This window comes from Pyrus communis, chromosome 2, assembly GCF_041283825.1.
Source record: "Pyrus communis isolate YQ-2024b chromosome 2, ASM4128382v1, whole genome shotgun sequence".
NCBI lineage: Eukaryota > Viridiplantae > Streptophyta > Magnoliopsida > Rosales > Rosaceae > Pyrus > Pyrus communis.
This window is the reverse complement of record NC_142566.1, coordinates 63,418-76,779: the sequence shown is the minus strand read 5'-3', so window position 1 is coordinate 76,779 and position 13,362 is coordinate 63,418. Positions and strand designations below refer to the sequence as shown.

The 13,362-nt window shown below is 34.7% G+C and overlaps 1 protein-coding gene across 26 annotated transcripts; it reads left to right on the top strand.

The window, feature by feature from the left end:
- Window positions 1-1,921: 1,921 nt before the first annotated feature.
- LOC137748471 (uncharacterized) lies at window positions 1,922-8,624 on the top strand. 26 transcript variants are annotated; one of them, XR_015953231.1, is made up of 14 exons: window positions 1,924-2,270; window positions 2,370-2,422; window positions 2,893-2,967; window positions 3,073-3,181; window positions 3,340-3,422; window positions 3,561-3,602; window positions 3,754-3,804; window positions 3,922-3,997; window positions 4,481-4,530; window positions 4,679-4,752; window positions 4,846-4,968; window positions 5,438-5,489; window positions 5,574-5,654; window positions 8,283-8,624. XR_015953231.1 is itself a non-coding variant. In XM_088679414.1 (12 exons), exons 6-11 carry the CDS (start codon window positions 3,785-3,787, stop codon window positions 5,484-5,486), a joined length of 351 nt encoding a protein of 116 aa, XP_088535540.1. In that variant the 5' UTR covers window positions 1,922-2,265; window positions 2,370-2,422; window positions 2,827-2,967; window positions 3,340-3,422; window positions 3,561-3,602; window positions 3,754-3,784; the 3' UTR covers window positions 5,487-5,489; window positions 5,574-8,624. The 26 variants fall into 26 exon arrangements, 22 of the variants coding, with proteins under 22 accessions (XP_088535540.1, XP_088535543.1, XP_088535566.1 ...); XR_015953219.1 differs by having other exon boundaries at window positions 1,926-2,265; window positions 3,925-3,997; window positions 5,435-5,489; XR_015953213.1 differs by having other exon boundaries at window positions 1,927-2,265; window positions 3,925-3,997.
- Window positions 8,625-13,362: the final 4,738 nt, after the last annotated feature.

Here is a 13,362-nt window from a genome sequence, read left to right as displayed (position 1 = left end):
TAGAATAAAAGGGATAATCTTCTTGCTTGCATGTGTGGATTATTCCTTTTAGTTTAATTAAGATGGCATAGTATGAGTTTTATTTCATATAAGTTATGAAAATCTTCATCTGCCCGCAGGTGTTGAAGTTTTTCATGAAGGTACTCTTGTGACATATAATCAAGTACTAGAAACTAGTTAATTTTCTTGCCTATAGGTGTAAATTAATCTAGTTTCATGAAGTTTATTGGGGAATAAAGTTCCATGTCTTCAGTTACAAATGTTTCCACTATGAGCCCCATTATAGGTTGTGGTTCTAAGGCAAGGAAATTGGTTGCATCATGATATATTTTTGTCTCTTCATTAGACTTGTTGATGCAAAGTATTGGATCCATGAAGGGTTAATCAAGGATTGCTAAGGTACACATTGTTTAAGTGTAACGCTTGTAAATATTTTCAATTTGAACTTTGATGTTTGTTTAGAGGATGAAATTTGATTACTTGAGTTTCCTTTGGACATCGAAATTGAAATAACATGAAATTTAATTTGGTAGAGATGTTTAGATTCATGATAGATGAACATAATTTTTCTGGCGGATTGTGTCTTGATTAAGATCGGATGAATGACACGTCTAATGGTCACCAAATGACCTAAATTTTTTATATGTTCAACATATATATTCTATATATATTAGGGGCACATTTACGTACCCGTAATTGGAATCAATTTACGGAATCGGATTCTGATTACGGGATACACCTTTGTTTACTTAATCTTGGGGCATCATAAAAACATGTGGGGTGCACACCAATTGGGGAATCCCACTGCTGATTTTGGAGGAATTGGACTCCCTACATGAGGGAGGTATTTCAATTCCTGGACTGGAGGGGAATTGGGAATGAACTTCTTTTACCAATTATGCCCTCACTTGGTTGTAATTATTCCAATACTGCCCTTCATCTTACTGTGATCATCTCCTTCACCAAAGCTGCTACTTCATCTACCTCACGACTAGATGCTGCTCCACCAAGCCCAGATCCCATACCCACTACACCTACTCTCTGTTTGCCCCTAAGAATCAAGGAATCTTGAAAATTAGAGCACTAACCACTTCTTCCTCTCCATCTCCCTTCTGTATCACCATTGTATCACCATAAACCTGAGAAAGAAATAGGCATGAGCAAATGAATTTCTTTGAATTTCCGGGTTATTTCTTTTTTGGGGTAGGAATGACTTGACTCTCCAATTGCTTTGTGGGTTCTTTCTTCTGTGGGGTGGGAAGGTCTTGACGGCTTTGAAGGTATCTGGGTTCTCTTTTCTGCGGGTAGGAAGATGAATGTGGCTAGGTTTTTTTATTTTTAATTAGATTATAATCTAATTTATACACAATAAATCAATAATGCATATTTTAACTCTTTACTTTAATTGGTTTTTTTATTTTTAATTAGATTATAATCTAATTTATACACAATAAATCAATAATGCATATTTTAACTCTTTACTTTAATTAAATAAATAAAAATATCTAATTAAAATGTTTATAAACATAAATATAGAATAAAATAAAATAAAATAAATAAGGGTAATTTAGTAATCATATTGATATTTATTCCGATTCAGCTGAATTAGTAAACAACTTATATGAACTCAATTTTATTCATATTCTGACTCCTGAACATTTAAGTAAACAACTTCAACAGGAATCTGATTTTGACTCCTCTTCATTCAAATTTCTCCTCAACTCAATTCCTCCTATTTCGATTACGGATACATAAACGAGCCATAAAACCCAAACTGATGTGGTACTGTTCTAGAGCAGTAAAATGGCGAAAATGCCCTTACAATGCTGTCCTGTCTGCCTTTCGTTTAGGCTTCTCTACAGTAAAAAGGCATTTTTTCCCTTCCACTCCACCTGTCGACCATCGCAGCGTCTTCTGGCATCTTCGCTTTCTTTTCACTATTTTTCCTTCCGTTGCTTTTCACTTCTTTTCCTCTAATTTGAGTTCGATTGTTTTGGCTTCTGTGGTTTTGGTTTCGTTTGCTCCCTCTCCCTTTTTCTCTGTTGTTCTCTCTCCCAGAAACCCTTCGTTCTCCATTTGCCGTTATCGTCCAACTCCGATTTAGCTACCTTTCGTCAACTCCATTTACTTTAATTTTCCTGCATAGCTTTCTGTCCGAAGCTCCAAATTCTTGGCCAAACGGAACAGCGAACTTCCCGATGGTCACCAGCTCCAGTTCAAGGTCGAGAAGCACTCGGTCAATGACGTCCCCGACGCCAAGATTTCGTAAGGTCTCAATATCGAACTGGTTTGATTTTTGTGTACCTGATTTAAATTTTTTTGGTGATTTGCTTTTGGCTGTCTGATCTGGTTTGATTTTTGCTTTCAAGAAACGTTGGTCTTCGAATATTGGGGTTTTTGTCTGCAAGCCCTTTGTGATCAAGTACGTATTTTTTTCTTTGATTAAATGTTTTTGTTTTCAGTTTTGTAAGCATTCATCTTTTACTAATTGTCTAAGAGCTTCCATGGGATCTGCCCCATGTTGTTACTTCGCGATTACCTCCGTTGGGGTTGAAAAAACCACAAATGCAATGTAAGTCTGAAAACTAATCAAAAGGTTTTAGAAATTTTAAATTTTTTTTTTTTTATCGTAAAGGTTTTTAAAAATTCGGATCATGTTTGCATTTTTATCCAATCTCATGCTCTAGCAATGCTTATAAAGATGACTGTTAGATTATCAAAGGACTCTGGAATGGTAGAAAATGCAAAAGGTCTGCAAGAATTGAGTTTTATTTGTTTTGTTATAGGAATTCAAATAATGATAAAAAATCTAACATTTTGTTCCAGAAGTTGCAATTTAATCCTACATCGACAAATTTCTCTGATGGCCACTGACTAGAGCTTGACATTCAGATTCGATGGCTAGATTGGCAACAAATTTATTGGGAAATGCATCTTCAAAGGTATGCCTCTGGAGCAAATTTAAAGGTAGGAATTTTTAATTTTTCGTGAAATCAATGTTTTGTCGTGGAAGGAGTTTATAATAGATTGGTTGGACAAGTACATAGTGTTTGTTTGGTTGAATGTAGAAAGGAATTGGAAGAATTATGAACGTATTGCATGGAGGAAATTGTAATAAGTTCACTGGCCAAAGCTTGATGTTGGCATGACAACAAATTTACTTGCAAATGCATATTCAAAAGTATGCCTTTTTGTTGTTTCTTGGTGAAAAATTGATTAGCGATGATTGCTATTGTTTATTCATGGTTGATTGAGCATTTTTGTTATATGAAACCATAAAGAACGGTTGCCTCCATGCTAAGTTTTTTATATATTTCTTGATGCATTTCTGTTGATCAGGCATAGATGGACCGGTCGATATGAAGCGCATCTGTGGGACAATAGTTGCAACAAAGAAGGGTAGAGCAGGAAGGGAAGGCAAGGTTTGTCAAGAAAACACAATGATGTTTTTAATTGCAAGAAATGTGCATTTTTTTCCAGTCAAATTCTGCTTTTGTTCTGACTATTTTCCATACTATATGCTGATTCTATTTTTTAATTTTTGGTTTTTCTTTGATTAGCTGGGGAATTACAGTCAAATGATGAATCTTCAGTTTACATGGGTAAGCATTTTTTCACATATAATTTGGCTTACCATTTTAACTGTCAAACCATGTTGTTTTAGTTCATGCTACTAATCATGCATTCAGTAGATTTATATATACAACAACGTTTAAATGCTAATTGATTACTAACATAATGTGGTCTTTACAGGAAAAGCAGTGGATTCTCAAGAGGGGCTTCAATGTACAGAAGAATTACAAGGTCTTAATAGCTATTCATAATTTTATATAATAATTTAGATAAAATATTGATGAGAAATAATATAACTACCAAATAAAAATCTCTAAAATCTCTTTGTTTTGTTTCTTCTCTGTGTAGCAGACGTCATCAATATGGAATATGGCTAGCCATGATTGGAAAGGTTGTTGTAAATAAGGATCTCTTGGGACATTCAGTGAGTGATTTTTCAAACTTTATTTGCTTTTTGTATCTAAAAATTTTCCTAATATTTTTAATATAATCAGTGAAACCACGATTTCATGTACTAGCTAGCTACTAGGATGCTAGGTTTTTGTATGATTCTGATTATTTGAGGTATCTGAATACAGTTTTGTTCAAAGTAGGAAAATCAATTTAAACTCGAGCTTCTTTACAAGCTTGAGGAGAGATTTTAGTCTTATAATGATTAACAATAAGATGCAACTAGGGTAACACATGTACTGCACATATTGCTAACTATGCTAGACCAAAAGTATCATCATTATTGCTTAAACATACCAATCAGTTTACATTATGTGAACGCATATGACGACTGAGGGGTTTAACCCTCAATTGCAATCTCATCCTGACTGATACGTGTAATTTTGTGTTTACACCATACTAATCAATATTTTTTTCATATGTTTAATCAAACTCTTAACTAATGTACATTTCGCAGAGACAAATGGGCAAAAACTTGATGACATCCTATAAAATTGCCAGAAAAAGGTCATTTCCAACTCATGCAAAACCAGATTTCTTTCCCATAGAAAAACACTAGGTAAACACAATCTATCCTTATTTTGTTCATAATATAATTCTATTGTGATACAATTTTGTTTCATGTATTTCAATCCTTTTCTTTTCCCTTTCCTAGGGTACCTCCTTTAAACTACTTTTCCCATTCTTCTTATCGGTCAGAAGATGTCTTTTTGCCAGTTCTGAACAAAGGTCATTCCTCACTGTATAATTTTTTTACCAATGTCCAAATCTTAAACCATTGCATGCTCATGTTTGCCGATCTTTGTCACCAATTTCAAACAGTGATGTAGAAGATATCTCAAAAGAAAATGCGCAGGACTTTGACCAAGTTCCTAACAAGCTATTGAAAAAAAGTCATTTCCAACTGCTGCAAAAACAGATTCCGGTTCTTCCAAAAAAGATTAGGTAACTACTCTTTATACTTGCTTTTTGTACAAGTTGTAATTTATCTGTACACAAATTCAACAAATCTATTCTCATTTGTAATTTATCTGTACACAAATTCAACAAATCTATTCTCATTTTCCAATTTTTTAAGAAGCTGTCTATCAAACTGACTACAGTCGAAATTTAAGATTCTTAGCACATGCTTTGTTTTGAAGCTGTCTATCAAACTAACTATTTATAGTTGCCAAATGTTGTTATCTCACTGTCTTTACACAGTTTATTTAATCAGTTGTTTAGTATAAACAGTGCTGTCCTTGATTAAATAATAATGTCAAACAAAATTAAGAGAAAAATATAACTGCCCAATAAGAATGACTTACCGAATTACATCACAATAACAAAAGGTAAAGAATAAATAAAATGGCAAGTAAATGGCATTATATAATTTATATCAACTGATTGAGCACCTACTTCATATGGGAAGAAGAGGTCACAAAGGCAAAACAGGGAACAACAACTACTTCATATGGGAATAAGAGGTTAGTTTAATTGTAATTATTTTTTTTTTTGGTCAAATTCGAAGTTGGTTGGCTTGCATCTAATTTGGTCGTTTGCTTGCACAGGTTGAAGTCACTGGTTTTATTAATGCTGGTGATCGAAATCAATCCAAGTTAATGTGAAAATGATATCATTATTTTGTTATGGTGAGAACTGATTTAAATTAAGAAATTACTTTTTTATACCTCTTTTGTGATCATTTACTGAGAATTTGTTAATTGTTTTAATATATATGAGGTAGGATTTCTACGTTCATTTCTCATCTTTAGAGATTGCTGAATTTCTACATTCATTTCTCATCTTTAGAGATTGTTGGATTTCATATTGTCAAATAGTTTATGGATTTTCATATTAAGCGCATCAATATGTTGTTTCAGTAATTCAATTAGATGTGATAAAGTTGATGTGTTTATACCTTTAAACACAATTTTTTCACACAATTTCTAATCCCGCAGCAACGTGCGGGCAAAACTTTCTAGTTCTATCTATACTAAAACCCGGTGGGAAAACCACTGTTCATTAACAATGTGCTGACTGTCCTGCCCCTCGATTTCTTCATGTTTTTGGGCCTTCTTAGGGATTCTCCACTGAATTGGCGGTTTTACCCTTTTCCTCATTTTTGTTGCCGTGTGCCTCTGGAGGTGGAAACACGTTTTTCATTTTCTTGGTTGGGCTTTGGTTTCCTAACGATGAGCATGTGTCGATCATCGCATCGACTGTGCCTTTTCCCATTTTCTCTCTTACTATTGTTGCTTTCTTTCACTTTCACTTCAGTTTGGAGCTTTGCCTTAAGGCGGGCTGTGTGTTTTGTTGCTTTTAAATTTGGTTAGTCAATTTTCTGTCATTTATTCTGTTTTTGTTATGCTTTTTGTTTTCGTTTGGACCTTTAGTTTTTCTTTTCGGTTTCTGGTGTTGCAGGAGTGTGGTTTCAGTGATGGGTTTTTGGGATGTTTGATTTTATTTTTTGTTAGTCTTTCAGCAGGCTGTGACTTTGTGTTTTCGGAGATTTGAATGATTCTGTTTTGTTTTTACTTTTTGTTAGTCTTTCAACAATTTTGTGGTCCGGATTTGAACGGCTCTGTGGTCGCGATTTCCAGTTGCGGCGATTGAGTTTTTTCTTAGGTATTAGTTTGTTTTGGTGGCCACAGTTTATCGAGTGATGTGGGTGTTGTATTTGGGTTTTTTGAGTTGTCTTTTGATTGTTTTGGGCGATTTGTTGCTTAATTATTTTGTTGTCAAGCGTTTCTACATCGTTCAGTTGCTCTGTAAACATTTAAGATTGATTTTATTCTTGAAAGTTTATAGCTTTTGTTGGCTAACATAAAACCAGGTTTTGATTGTTTTTGATTATTTGGATAGTGTTCTTTTTAAAACTGAAATGGCCATGTGATTTCTTCTTTCGATTATTTGGTTTTGTTGGGTTCCCTTTTGATTATTTTAGGCGATCTGTTGCCTGATTATTTTGTCACTAAGCACTTCTGCGTGGTTGAGTTGCTCTGTAAAGATTTAAAATTAGTTTTTCTCTTCAAAGTTTACAGCTTCTGTTGCTTGACATAAAATTAGGTTTTGATTGTTTTGGAGCATTTTGATAATCTATACCGGTGTTGTGTTTCTTTTGGACAATAATTTTTTGTGGCATTATTGAAAGTTTATCAGGTGATGTGTTTGTTTAAATTGGATGAGTGCGGTTTTGTGTGTATTAGTTATTAATTTCAAATGTCGGTATTATATGAAAGATTATGTAGTTTTAATCTTGATGAATGGTGTTTGAGCATGGAATTGGCCGTAATAAATGATGATGTGGTTCATGTATTGTTGGTGGTATTCAAGTGATCTCTTTTTTTTTCCCTTGGTTTATCATTTTTGGTGTTTTAATTGAATTGACTATTCTTTTGCGTTTTTGTTTAACAATTTATTCAATTATTTCATTTCTTTTTTAGCTTATATTCTGCTTCGATTAGATGATGTTCAGGTTTCTTGAGCTTTCTGTCTAGGCTATTTGTGAATTTACAGACCTTGGATTTCATTTTAGTAGTTTAAATGGTAGATCAAGGTCCAACTCCTATTAATCAATTGGTGCCGTATGAAAGAATTGTGAAAATTAAAGTCCGTATTTGCAGAATATGGTGGTCGAGATTTCTAGGCATGATTTATAAATATACAGGGCTTCACTGTATATTAGTTGATGAAAGGGTGAGAAAATCAATCTTTAATAATATTGACTGATAAGTGTTTAACAACACATTTTAACTATTTCTTATTTGTTCTAATACAAATGGCATAACATTTCTCCTGTCCAGGATAAACAGTGCGTGCAATTGATTTTTAATCTTTGTATTCTTTGATTTTCTGTCGTAGAATAATATATCAGTTTCCATGTTAGCTCTATGCAATGTGTAAATTTTTTGATGCATATCCGTTGTCTTTAAACTGTTAATTACGCTGATAAATTGACTCTCAGTATTTACTATCCATGTTACTCTATGATATTTGTCATATGTGTCTACTTTCATATTATTTCAAGTGTTAGGTATATCAACTGTTATACTAACTCTATATAACATGTAAATTTTTTTATGCATATCCATCACCTTTAAAATGTTAATTACAACAATAAATTGGCTTTGACTATTCACTATCCATGTTAGTTTTTAATGTTTGTTGTTTGCATCTATTTTCATGTTATTCCAAGTGTCAAATTCAACATTATTTAATCATTCATAGTGTGTTTGACAATTTTATTTTTCTTGCCTTTCCCATGTTTGATTATCAAGCAATAAGCAAGTGAGGCGTCTTCTGATGAGATGGACTATGAAATAATAGTGCCAAAAATTGAAGCAGGTATTTGCTACGAAATTATGAATTTTCACGCCAACAAAATGAAGGGCCAGTATCGAGTGGTGCCGCATGACACTCACGTTGTATTCACTGCTAAAACAATTTTTAACAAGTTGACAAGTGTCTTTCCGCCCATAGATTCTTTTTGCTAGACTATAATAGGTTGTATCCTCGGCTGGACAGGCTTGATGTCCTTACAAGTGATAATATGTATATACATGTGTGTGTGTGTCTTAGAATGCGTTAATGTTTGTTTTATGAAACATTTTGTCGTGACAGTTATCTTTTGTTCTTTTTTTTCCTTTTTTTTTCAAATTTTGAAATGTTATTGGTCACGTGGTTGGAGTCCAGCGTTTGGAGCCCATACAAGTCAATCAGAGAATTGATCACAAATGTGATATGGTAATTGAAAACATCAAGTTATTTCCTCTGCATAATAAACTTTTTAATTGTTTTCCGTATCAGTTGTGTTTGTCATAGATATCCAAACTGCTGTTTTGTAACATTGGACAATCATATACTTTTCTTAAAAATAATTTAGGATAAATTACATTTTGCCCCTTTAGGATTGAGATCAATTTCAATTTCTTATATCTTTAAAACATTTCACTTTCAAATCTTACGTGCTATTCTATTTCAATTTCATACAACCATTAAAAAAATCTGTAAAGTGATGATGTTGCAAATATGGGGTTCTTATTTGTGTTGACGTGGCTAAACACTCAATAAAAAATTTAAAATAATCAATTAAAGAAAAGTATTAAAATAAATAAATAAAACCCATAATCCCCCTTCGTCTTCCCCACCCGACACCCTTCCATCCCCTCCACCCCTTTCATCTTCTCCCATCCCCAAACGCCCACCCCTTGCCCACCCAATCCACCCTTTCTACGATCCACTTCTCCTTCTTCACCTTCCTTACCCACCTTCTCCCTCTCTTCCACTCTCCTCACCTCCCCTCGCTTCTCTCTCCCCAGATCAACTTGCACCCAACCCTAATTCCCAAAATTTTATTAGCCCCAATTTTATCCCTAATTTTGGGCGAGAAGAAAGGAGGGAGGAGTTTTGCTTTCCCACTTTCTGCGATTTTAGCACCAGGGGAGGAGGGGGTGGAGGAGATGGTGGTGGGAGCAGTGGGAATGGTTGGGTTGATTGCAATGGGAGCGGAGAGGGTGGAGTGGGAGATGAGTTTCTGGGTTTGTTCGAACTTTTTTTTTCCTTCTGTTTTTTTTTAATTTTTTTTAAATAGTGTCAATATCATAATATTTTTTTAATGTATAAAAAATTATTTTTTTTGGCCACGTGGCAACAAATTTGGCAGCCACATGGCACAAATATGACAACCACATCAGCTCTTAACGTACCAATGGATGAAAAATGTAATGGATGTATTATATTGAAATAAAATAATACGTGAGGTATGAAAGTGAAATGTTTTGAAGATGTATGAGGTTGAATTAAACCTCGAACTAAAGGGGGGGTAAAGTGTAATTTACCCAATAATTTAATGCGTTTTGGACAAAATTTTCTGTGACGTTTTAATCACTTTTTCAATTTTATTGTTAATTATTTTATTTGGCAGAAAAGAAGTAGCTAAGATTACATTGTGGTCAGATGTTGCATGTGACAACCCGTCCCTAATTTTACATTTTTATTAATTTTAAAAGAGTGATTTGATGAAAATGCCCTAGAGGTGAAGGTATTGATTCTCGTTGACCAACGTATAGTGAGGCATACAAAATATTCTTCTAGTGTATTCTTGAAGTACTCAACGATACGAACATGTAGGCGCAAGCAGAATTGAAATCAGAGCTACGGTTAAAATTTACAGAGCTACGAATCTAGAAGTATTTTGAAGGAATCACTATTTTAATTATATTCTCCTATTTTATATTACTAATTTGTTATGCCACATGGGGTGTGGTTGAGATGGGAAAAGAAAGGTGAAGAAGGAAAGATCCAGTGACCAATTGAGGGGGAGATTAGGGAGGGAAAGGAGAAATGTGAGTGGCACCCAACCCAGACTTCCATCCCCTGAACCCGTATACCCAAGGCCTGACCGGCGATGCCACTGGTTTCGAAGCAGTTTCTGGTGGTTCTTCGAAAAATTAAGATTCCTCATCACTTGGAATCATCTTAAGATCCTTCCCTTTACCCTTTTTATACAAAAACTCGAGCCAATTTGGGGAATTTTAATCGAGAGTTCAAAGAGTGCACGGCGGCGATCCGTCTAATCTCGAAAGGTTTTTTGTCAACCATCACCATCCTTAGGTGTTCCTTGAGCCCAGGAACAAACCCCAAACAACCTTGGAGGCGGCGAAGCATCGAAGAAGCTGAATCGAAGGCCACCATTTTTAGGGTTTATGGCAGATTCAAGACTAATTGGAGCTTTTCCCGGCCAAATTGGCCTTAGTCACATGTATGAAACTTACTCTACTCATTGAGATCTTCATTCCTGTAAAATTTGAGAGTTTTTGGAATTAGTTGAATTTTCCGACGAGTCAGGGCGGTTATCCGCCGCGTGGGCCAAGACCCCACCTACCCTTCCTAGACTAATTTGGTTATTTTGATTTCATATGTGACGTTCGAATGACGAAATCTCATAGTAAAACTATAGTTTTGATAGAGACCGCCACTTGGATATTAAATGAATCAACGATCCAACCGTTGGATCGTCACCAAGCTTTAATATGTTATAGTACGTAACATTTGAGGATAATAGAACTTACGGATCGGGAATCCGATGTATGGATCTTCCCGAATTGGATTTGTAAGCTTGTAAAATAAAACGTTGACCGCCACTTGAATTTGCAATTGGCGAAAATCCAACCGTTGAATCGTAATGAAACTTTAAGATGTTGTTCTAGAAACTTATTGAAACTCTTGGGAAGTTATGGGCCGGAAATCTGAAGTGTGGATCTTCCGGATCGAGTTACGTAGGGTTTTGGACCCTACCGTCGACCTTCGACCGACGGTTGACTTTTGGTCAATGGGTTTCAAACCATTATAGAACGTCCTTGGAGATGTGTTTTATGTAAGTTACGTGTTCTATCGATAAGATTTCTGAGACATGATTTGATAATTGTTCTAGATGTTGATCATTCGTGATGCCTCGATATTTGTGCCAGGGAGTTGTAGCGCAGACTTTAGGTGAGTGGGGGGTCTTCCTTTTTATAGTATATATATATATATATATATATATATATATATATATATATATATATATATATATATATATGATTGATAGTTTCCAATTATGCATTTGAAAAAGAATTTCTTACGTACGCCTGGATTAGACTAAAGTTTATAAAAATTAGTGAAATGACGGAATTTATGAAACATGCTACATGCTACATCCTACGGGATGCACATGCATACTTATAATCTTTTATGCCATAATTATATCTACAGCTATGAATGTTATTATGTTGATTACAATTATTGCATCATAACGGCATGCTTATATTCATGTAGTCTGCTCATCATTGCTGCACCCAGGTGTTAGTGCTCGTCCCGGGTCAGGGCTAGTCATTCACGTGTATGTTCACCTCCCACACCGCACGCTCGCCTTGGATCCAAGTAGGTGCCAGTCCTGTCATACAAGTTGCATTAGGCTACTCCGACTCGTAGGTGATTGCGATTATCGCTAGTCTTCACGTGATCGTAGCACTAGAGCGTATATTATGATTACACCCAGTCCTGTCGTACATATCGCATTAGGCGACTCCGACTCATGTGTTAGCATAGATTGATGAGCAATAGGTGCAGTCGTATAGGTCGCATTAGGCGACTCCGAGTGGTGTGCTAGCATAGGTTGTTAAGCACCTGATTTTACTTATGTTACTGTTGAGATTTTGTGATTTTGGGATGTCATGCCTTATTTATGTTTTGCAAGCTACGGTAAGTATTTTCATACTATACATAGTATGTATATTTTGGAAACTATACATGTTTTATGGCAAGAGGTTATAACATTTTCAAAGGTTTTTATTAAAACTTTATTTTCAAGCCCACTCACCTTTGTTTTTGGGCCCTCCAGGTTTTAGCTACTGAACTTTTGTATTGATGATGATTCTTGGCAAATCTTAGTATAGGTGGCTATCTTTGAGGGTATAATCCTTATCCTACCTTAATGTACTTTACTTATGCTTTAACATCACGTGTGAAATTGGTTCATTCCCGCTCACGACGCACTCTTGTATTTAGACACTTTTAGGTTTAAATTTATTCACATTTTCACATCACTACACTTTATGGCTTTGTCACCCTCTAGGTGTCAGCCAGCATAGCTCGATTCGGAGTCCAGATGGATGTTTTGGGTTAGGGTGTGTCATTGCATACAGTTTTACTTCTTTGTCGTTCAATTCACTGCCCCAACCAATAACTGCAGTTTTTACAAGCTTGAAAGTCAAGCTATTTGCAGGTGTATACTTCAATAAAAAAAATAATTACTTTTGTATTCTCTTTCTTAGATGTTTATGTGCTAGTTTAGTTTTCAGTTCTATTTTCCTCTCCTCACTAGACTATGTTAGATAATTTTATTCAGTCTTAAACTATTTTTGAAAATAAATCCAGATGTTCTGTGGCTGTGTAACACAAAATTTTGATGGGTGAACAAAAATTCTTATGTTGTGATGTAGTGTTTGGACAACGTGCTATTCATGCGTATACTATGTTATATCTCTTTTAATTTTCTTCTTAAAAAATCAGTACATGTCTCAGTTAGTGATTTATCAATTTCCACCTGTGTCTACCAATGTCTTAATAATGTATTATTACAATAAACATGTTACGAAGACTGTATTCGTTTTAGGAAGGTTAATTTTCACACTCCCCCTATTTTTTTGTTAAACATCATTTATTATCGCACACAACATCCATCCAATGTAGACAAGACTTAATCCTATACGTTTAAATTTACCTTTTTTTTTTCCAAACGTCTGAGAAACTGTTTACAGTGTGTGGTGATACATCTTTTTTCCCTTTTTCTATTTTCATTTTTTTTTTTTGTGAGCA

Bases quoted from the DNA above. Each gene is read 5' to 3' on its own strand.
- LOC137748471 (XM_088679414.1), top strand. From the start codon at position 3,785: ATGTACAGAAGAATTACAAG. The intron at 3,805-3,921 runs GTCTTAATAGCT...TTCTCTGTGTAG, and splicing joins ATGTACAGAAGAATTACAAG to CAGACGTCATCAATATGGAA. The intron at 4,753-4,845 runs GTCATTCCTCAC...AATTTCAAACAG, and splicing joins TTTGCCAGTTCTGAACAAAG to TGATGTAGAAGATATCTCAA.